Source organism: Musca domestica, unplaced genomic scaffold, assembly GCF_030504385.1.
Source record: "Musca domestica strain aabys unplaced genomic scaffold, Musca_domestica.polishedcontigs.V.1.1 2, whole genome shotgun sequence".
In the NCBI taxonomy this organism is placed as follows: domain Eukaryota; kingdom Metazoa; phylum Arthropoda; class Insecta; order Diptera; family Muscidae; genus Musca; species Musca domestica.
In genome coordinates this window covers 27,072,434-27,081,920 of record NW_026712249.1, presented here as the reverse complement: position 1 = coordinate 27,081,920, position 9,487 = coordinate 27,072,434, and the positions used below count along the sequence as shown (strand labels likewise).

Genomic DNA, 9,487 nt, shown 5'->3' with positions numbered 1-9,487 from the left:
GTTTCTCCGTTGCTTTATACTTAATATATTTGAGTGTTAGTTTTGGCCTCATTCGGCAAAACATTTGTATAAATATTGAACAACATGTGTCGAATTTGATTTGATAGCTTCTTTCAAAATAATTAAAATTAAATTTGATATTTTTAGGAAATTTAACGGAAATATAAAATTAAACCAATATATGTTTTTCAAGGTGAAATTTTCTACTCCAAGGTTAAATACATATTTTTGTATACTATTCTGTCCACAATGAAGCGTGCGTAGATATATTTTCTTTTTTATCTTATCGTTGCAAATAATTAGGCTGATCCCATAATTGTTGTTTTTATACCCTACAACACTATGTGTTGGGGGTATTATAAGTTTGATTGGGCCAAAAATTATGTAAGACCTCGAAATATTGGTTTCCCACATAGGAAAGTATATATGGGTCTTCCTAGCGCGCCGAGCATAATCGTTCTAGCTATGTATGTCCGTCCGTCCGTCTGTCCGTCTGTTGATGTTAATTTATAATAAAGCTATGGATCGCAATTATGAACCGATCCTCACGAAAATGAAAATGGTGGTGGGGTTATGGTCAGAATAGAACCCTATTGTTTTTGGAGATGATCCCACGATATTTAGGGGTTGAAATGGACCAAAAGCAGAAAAATTTCCTGATTTTGCAGTTGCTCTATAGATCAGAATTATGAACCAATCGACGCGAAAATTTACACGGAATTAGAGTTTAGGAATGGGCAGAAACCTACCAATTTGGGTGGTCATCGGACAATAATTAGCGGGTAAAATAGACCCTGACTTTTATGTAAGAAAATGGGAAAATTTCCACTAAACCGGGAATATTTTCAATTCCAGCCAAATCACAAATACATTAAAATATCACTTCTGACCATTAAAGTGATGCTAATAGCCAAGAAATCGGATATATAGCAAAATAGGTACAATATATATGTAAAAAATTGATCGTATTTATTCTGCTTATAAATCAAGAACCGCTGGGCCGATTTTAACAATTCCCATCAATTCGGAATGGTCTCTTGCTAGAAAAGGATAAAATCTAAGAAAATCGCAAGATAATATACCAATAAAAAAATTATATCTTTTGTTTCATTTTTTCCATTTTTTTATCGCATGCGATTTTTTCAATTTGACTTACAATTTTGAATTTTCTAAATTTTTACACCACCAACACTACGTTTTGAGGGTATTATATGTATGTCGCAATTATCGTCCGATCCCCATGAAATTTTGCATGGGGGTGGGTCGGAATTGAAGCCTATTGGTCTTAGGATGTGCATTTAGAGGTTTAAATGGCTAAAAATTTTAAATTTTTCTAATATTGTAGTCGTTCTATAGGCCACAATTGAAAACTAATCGACACGGAATTTAGAATCGGAAGAGAGTTGAGGACAGAGAAGAAGTCTAGCATTTTGGATGACCATTGGATTATATTTAGCTGTAAAATTGACCACAACTTTCGTGTGCAATTGTTTTGAGTTCTTCACATTACCGAGTGCGTAAATATTGGCCAAATTCTCCGGGCCAAGAACCTAAGGGTAACCTCTGGGCAGGGCTCTTTGGCATTATTTCAAAAACGAAATCTTCTAAAATGGATTTGAATATAAAGGGACTTCCAACATATTGTAGTGTTGTAGGGTATCACATGGTCGGCCCCGCACGACTATAGCCTTTGCTTACTTGTTTTATTAAAACAAGGTTTATTTATTTCTTAGAGGATAAGATTATTAATATTTATAATTAATACCATATAAATAATTAATCAGGACGTACCATGGTTTCGGAAAGAGCCACCAATCCTCATCAGCTTCCTTGTTTTTTTTTTGTCTGGGGATATTCTCCCTAAGAGTTATCTAAAAATAACTCCTACGACAATTTTTTTTTAAACTAAGGGAGGAGATCGTAATTTTATTTTTTTTTACCCTCCAACGTACGTGAAGGGTGTATTAAATTTGCCATTCCGTCTAAATTTCAACGAAAAAATCATTCTAGCCGCAGAGGTTTACAATTTTACAAATGATTTACTTTCACACCGGTGGAGAGTATAAATAGTTCAGCCGGCATAACTTAACTACTTTATATACTCTCAGCCATATGGCATGAGATGAAAAAACTGTAACCAATGTCAGACTGCTGTCATTTCTAAGCCACTCGTCCGACAGCTGTTAAAATTTTTCCAGTGACAGCTCATTATATTGTTTACAAGCGTGCAAAAGCATTTTTCCAGAAAAACTGTTATTCGTGATGGAATTCAAGCGGGATATTGTGATTTCTTTATATTTGGCCGGAAAACCGAAAGTGGCTATCGTTAGAACTCCAGCATTGAAATATGAATAAATCGTTTGTGTCTCGTACCATCGCACGTTACCGTGATACTGGTAGCGTAGCCCGACGTCAAGGAAGTGGACGGACGAAAACAGCAACATCAGAATAAATGGTTTGAAAAGTAAAGAAGCGACTTGATTGAAACCCGCGTCACAGTGGCCGAAAAATGGCTCGTGAGCTGAACATATCGCAATATTCGATTCGGCAAATATTGAAAAATGAGCTCGGGTAAAGCCATTGAAATTCCAAAAAGTTCAAGAATTTACACCGCAACAGAAAGAAAATAGACTCAAAAGAGCTAAAGAGTTGCTTTGCTTGGCCGAATGTGGTGAACTGCCGAATCTGGATTTCTCCGATGAGAAAACATTCGTTGTCGAGCAATTTGTAAACAGCAGCACCATCGCACTCAGCACGCGCCACCCAAAAATGGTTACAAAAATGAGGTTCCTCGCTTCATTTCCAGCTCACAATGACCACCAAATCTCCGCATACGAATCACTTGTGTCTGGAGTTTTTCATTAAAAAATACTATAGTATCGATCATCTTTCATTGGTCGTTTGAAGGCCATAATTCGTGTAAAACGTGACTATTTCCGACATGTTTTGCTTTCATTCAATAATTTTTTTTTTTTTTTTTTTTTTAAGTAAAAATTATAGTGTTTGACTTTGTTGCAGTTTTTTTTATTTCATCCTGTATATGGATCTTCCTGTCTCGCCGAGCTGTGACGATCTATGTTAATTTATAATTACGCTACAGGATATTGGGTACATAGCAAAATAGGTTAGTTATTCTGCTTATGAATCAAGAACCGCTGGATTGATTTTCACAATTTTCATTAATTCAGAATGGTCTCTAGCCAGAAAAGGATAAAATTGAGTAAAAATATGCCAATAAAAAAGTTAATATTTTTTTTTTAATTTTTTTCAATTCTTATCATATCTTTTATCGCATGCGATTTTTTCAGTTTGACTTACAATTTTGAATAGTATATTTTCAAAGGTTTTTCTACACCCAGCAATACTATGTGTTGAGGTTATTTTATACAGGTCGAAATTATCAAGAAATTTTGCATGGGGGTAGGGTTAGCGTCAGAATTAAGGCCTATCGTTATGGGCATGTATATTCAGGGTTCAAATGGACCAAACAAACTAAAATTTTCCTGATTTTGCAGTCGTTCTACAGGTTGCATGAGGAGAGAGTTAAGGATATTTTGGATAATCATTGGATTGTATTTAGCTGTAAAATGGACCACAACTTTTATTGAATTAATTTAGAACTCTATGGCATTATTTCATAAACGAAATCTTCCAAAATAGATTTGGATATAAGGGGGCTTCCAACATATTGTAGTGTTGTAGTGTATCACATGGTCGGCACTGCACGAATATAGCCTTTGGTTAATGGTCTTAATTAAAATAAGCTATTTTTTATTATTATTAAAGTTATTTTATTTAAAAAATATGTATATATATTCTGTTCCAAAAAATAAATAAAATATTCAGGAACTTTCTAACTTAGAAAATCTACTATAAATCTAATATTTCTATTTTCCTCGGTTAATAACAATGGGTTGTACATTATTATTGTTGTTGTTTGATGAACCCCATAAACTGCTTGTTGTGCCCCATAATCCATTTGTGGAACTCGACATACCATTACACATTCTACGTTGATTTAGCGGAATACCCGTGCAATAGGACGAATTTACAATAGTGTAGCCTATAAAAGAAAAAACAAAAATCATAAAAGAAATATGTTGCAGGTCAAAATATTCAAAAACTCACCAATGTTATCGCTGCAATTTGCTGTCTGGAAAGCACAACTATTTTGGAATTTTTTACACAATCTAGAGCGACCATAGCGGCCACAAACACTAACATTACCATTGCAATTTGTTGCAGTTGTCACACACACCTTGGCTGCATGCAGCGATCCAAATGCGATCACTGATAGAATTAAGAAAATTGGCAAAATAAATTTCATTTTTGAATTAGTGTTTTCTCGGGAAATGCTGCGAAGAACAATGATGGTGGTTGAGCTATTGTCGAAGTGTTTTTATAGCAAATTAAGACAGCCCTAGCCGAAACGTAATTTCTCCAAAACTGTTTTTGTGTCAACATTAAATAGCATGCGCCATTTAATAAATATGTCAAGGTAAATTTTGTGTGTGAAAAAGATATATATTTGATTAGTTTTTGAAAAATCTAGTTTTGAATGTTTTTTAATATACATCAAGGTTAGCTAAATATTTAGACACACTTATGCGCGGAACACACAAAATATTTTAATGTTTTAACTGGTATTTACTGAGAAGAAATGTCAATATTGATTCACACCAAAATAAAAAAACTTTAAAAATGTATTGTATTTCAAAAACCAAGTTTTCTATTTGGGAGGATATCAGAATATTTCTGGATTTAAACGTCTCTAACATCCCATCCCAAAAACTAAAGATGTCTGCTATGGTTGGACCTCAACCGCCATGTCAAATTTCGTTGGGATCATCCAATAATTGAGACCTAGAATTTGTTAAATTAAAATGGATAGTCGGAAGGGCACATAAAGCTAGATCGAGTTATGTAATAAAGATGCGATTTTAGGTCCAAAACCATTTTGGTATATTTTTGATCGGAGGCATGTGCCCTACATGTCTGCATGTGCTCGGGGTAAAGCCATTACAATTCCAAACAAGTAAGAAAAGGCTATAGTCGTGCGGGGCCGACTATGTTATACCCTACAACACTACACTATGTTAGAAGACCCCTTATGTCGAAGTCCATATTGGAAGATTTCGCTTTTGAAATTAGGATTTTGACTAGGGACATTTGCCCAACATTTATGCACTCCGTCGGTCTGTTAGTTGTTGTAGTCCATTTTACCGATAAATATAATGGTCATCCAAATTGCTAGAATTCTTCCCTGTCCTTATTTCTCTTCCTTCACAGGCGTTTCGATTGGCTTCAGTTGTGTGATCGGAAAAACATTTCTGTTTTTAGTTAATTTGAATCCCCAAATATTTTGCAATCATCTCCAAAAGCAAGAAGCCCCTTCGTATCTCCAAATTTAGACTCATCTATCAGACTCATCTTTCAGAAATTCGCCTTTTGTGTATTTCGGATATCGCCTGCAAGTAATGCTGGTACGTTTTCACACAAAATTGATGGTCCATTGTACCCGCTGTCCTAACTCTATCTTTATGTGAGATTTCGTGTCCTTTGGTTTCTATTTGTGAACTTTATAACGGCTGCAAAATCAGGAAAATTTTTAGTTGTTGGTCCATTTCAACCCCTAATATATTGCGGACATCTTTGAAAACAATAGGCATAGCCCTTCTGAGCCCAACCTTACACTTGTGAACATTTTCGTGACGATCGGACGATATTTGCAATACTTATATAATATCCCCAACCTGTGTTGTAAGGTGAAAAAATATTACAAAATATTATAAGTTAAATTGAAAAAATCGCATGCGATAAAAAATATGAAAATATAAAAAAATGTCACAAAATACTACAAAATCTATATTAACATCTTTATTGGCATATTTTCCTGCGATTTTTTTAGATTTTATACTTTTATGCCAAGAGGGCGTTCTGAATTGACAAAACTTGTCAAAATCGGTCCAGCCATTCTTGAGATATAAGCATTCTAACCAACATACCCTTCCTTTGTATATACACATTGAATATATTTCGCTATATATAACCGATATATTTACTATCGGCATCTACGTAACGGTCAGAATTGACCTGTTCGTCTGTTTGTGATTTCGCCGGGATTAAAAATGTTCGCGGTATAATGGAAGATTTTACTTTTATTTAACACAAATGTTGTGGCCTATTTCTCCCACTAAATATTATCCAATGACCATCAAAATTGGAAGGCATCTGCCCAGTCCTAAGCTCTAGCCCCATGCTAAGTTCCGTTTTTATTGGTCTATAATTGCGACCTGTAGAGCAACTGTAAAATCAGGATTTTTTTCAGTTTTTGGTCCATTTCAACCCCTAAATATTATGCGATCATCTCCAAAAGAAATAGGGTTCTATTCTGACCCTATCCCACCCTAACCCACCTCCATTCTAAATTTCGTGAAGATCGGACCATAATTGCGACCTGTAAAGTGATTACAAATTAACGTGGACAGACAGATAGACGGACGGACATACAGACGAACGGACATAGATCGACTCAGCTCGGCGAGATATTAAGATCCATATATACTTTCCTATGTGGGAAACCAATATTTCGTGGTGTTACATAATTTTTAGCCCAATCAAACTTATAATACCCCCAACACATAGTGTTGTAGGGTATAAAAATGCAAGAACTTACACCGCAACGCAAAGAAAATAGACTCAACAGAGCTAAAGAGTAGCTTCGCTTAGCCGAAAGTTGTGAACTGTCGAATTTGGTTTTTCCGATGAGAAAACAACGTTGTCCAGCAGTTTGTAAACAAACAAAATGATCGTGTTTACGTGCCAAAGAGGTCAGCCGAATATTATCGCGAAAATATTTTGGAGGGTGTATTAAAGCCTTGGGCACGCAAACATTTTGGCCGAAGACCTTGGACATTCCAACAGGACTCAGCATCATCGCACTCAGCTCGCCACCGCCAACCAAGAATGGTTACAAAATGAGATTCCTCGCTTCATTTCCAGCTCACAATGGCCACCAAAAACTCCGGATACCAATCCGTTGGATTTTTGTGTCTGGAGTATTTTGGAAAGCAAGGTTGACACTAAAAAATACCAAAGTGTCGATTACTTCAAGCAAGCGCTTCGCCGGGACTGGGTCAAAATACCGCAGAGCAACATTCGGGCAGCGTGTGACAGTTTCATTGGCCATAATTCGTGCCAAAGGTGACCAAGTCGAAAAAATCTAAGCTTATTCTAAAATTTGATGCTATTTCCGACACTTTTTGCTTTCATTCAATAAAATTTAAAAAAAAGTAAAAATTGCGGCGTTTGACTTTGTTGCAGTTTTTTTTATCTCACCCTGTATGGGTGCTATGCGAAGACGAGGACTGCATAAGTAGCCTATAGTACAGGTTCCGACCTACAAGTACGAAATTTGAAATAATTACGTTTATGTTGCAATACGAAGATGTGAACCAAAATGTAGCATGATTACAACAGACAGACGGACATCACTAAATCGGCTAAGAATTTACGCTGATCCAGAATATATATATTACAAACAGAATGTCAAATTTAATATATCCTCCTTATAATGGTGTGCGGAATAACAATTATGCTTCTTTAGGTTCGAGAAAAACTGTTTAGAAAAAAATTAGATTTTCTATTTAAACAGTACTTAACATAGAACTTCAGAGGGTCCTCCCTAAGAATTTTTCCGCCTCTGATAGTCCTTGCAGAATAAGTATTTTAGATATCCTCAATTTTAGCTTCAAAATATCATTTAAAATTTTTCTTTACAAAATAAAAGATCATAGTCCAATAGCCTCAGAAAATGACGGTTGGTTGGCTAAGAAAGCTTTGGAAAAAATCTTAAATAAATCTTTTAAATAATAGGACTTTATATTTTTGAGATTTGGAGAAAAATGTACAACCCACAGTGAACATCTCTCATTATTCCTTAACCTATTTTAAAAAGTCACAATTGTAGCTTTAACACAGTTGAATGTATCCGCGATTGTATAAAAACCAGAAAATAAAATCCACGTTATCATTCTCATCCAATATCAAGTCTTTCCAACATGACTTCATAGGCCTATGTAAACTATTTGATAACTATTCTAAATTATCTGTAAATGACTCAACATCAGCGCACACACATCCACATACATTGATTAACCTACACGCTTTTAGCTCTCTTGCCGATTAACTGTCTGATATATCAAACTCTTCAATTGTGGAATAGATGCCGACACAGCGGTATGTTGTAATTAAAAACGAAAACATTTTCCGAGTCAGCCGCCAGTCAACAAATTGGATTAATCTGTGGCGTCATTCAATCGACGACATCTTTAAACAAAGGAAAGCAGAGCCAAGCGAGCAACTCCAGTCACCTCTTTAAGCTCAGCATCAGTGCCAACAACAGTGTGCTGATGTGTATCACATACAAATTGACACAGTGATGATGCTCCATTCGAAATGCCATGGATGGTGGTGGCAAGGACAACACCAGCCAAGTCTGAGATGACACAATAGAGACGACAACAACAACATCTGTACCACGAGCACACTGATGTCTAAGAATTAATCCGAATCCGTACATATTTACATAACTAACAAACAAGCGGGACTGTTAAACATAATCTGTGATATCCATTGTTGGAACGGTAAGTAAGGCTGCTGCTATCACCTATAGGGTGAGATTAAAAAATTGCAACCATTTCAGACTGTTGTTATTTCTAATCCACTTGTCCGACAGCTGTTAAAATTATTCCAGTAAGAGCTCATTATATTGTTTACAAGTGTACAAAAGCATTTTGGTGAGAATTTTCCAGAAAAAAAGTTATTCGTGATGGAATTCAAGCGTGATAGTGTAATTTCTTTATATTTGGCTGGAAACCACAAGTGGTTATCGTTAGAGCACTTCAGTATTTAAATGTGAATAAATCGTTTGTGTCTCGTGTCATCGCTCGTTAGCGTGATACTGGTAGTGTAGCCTGACGTCAAGGAAGAGGACGGAAGAAAACAGCAACATCAGCAGAAATGGTTCGAAAAGTAAAGAAGCGACTTGATCGAAACCCGCGTCGCGATGGCCCAAAAATGGCTCGTGAGCTGAAAATATGCGCAATATTCAATTCGGCAAATATTAAAAAATGAGCTCGGTGAAAAGCCATTGAAATTCCAAAAAGTGCTAGAACTTACACCGCAACATAACGAAAATAGACTCAAAAGAGGTAAAGAATTTGGTTTTCTCCGATGATGTCCAGCAAATTATTGGTGTTTACTTGCCAAAGAGGTCAGCTGAAAATGTGCACCTTCGGTTGGCCACCAGAACTTAAGCGCCGGCCATGGTGATGGTGTGGGCCGCCATAATAGCCGATGGTCGCTCTCAGCTCGTATTAATCATCCGTGGAATCAGAATAAATGCCCAATATTATCGCGAAAATATTCTGGAGGGTGTAAAAAAGCCTTGGGCACACAAACATTTTGGCCGCATACCTGGGACATT

At 36.0% G+C, this 9,487-nt stretch overlaps 1 protein-coding gene across 1 annotated transcript; it reads right to left on the bottom strand.

Moving 5' to 3' along the window:
- Nucleotides 1-3,887: 3,887 nt before the first annotated feature.
- LOC101896975 (uncharacterized) lies at nucleotides 3,888-4,352 on the bottom strand. Its single transcript, XM_005178111.3, has 2 exons — nucleotides 4,129-4,352; nucleotides 3,888-4,063 (listed from the first exon to the last, which is right to left on the bottom strand). Exons 1-2 carry the CDS (start codon nucleotides 4,325-4,327, stop codon nucleotides 3,888-3,890), a joined length of 375 nt encoding a protein of 124 aa, XP_005178168.1. The 5' UTR covers nucleotides 4,328-4,352.
- Nucleotides 4,353-9,487: the final 5,135 nt, after the last annotated feature.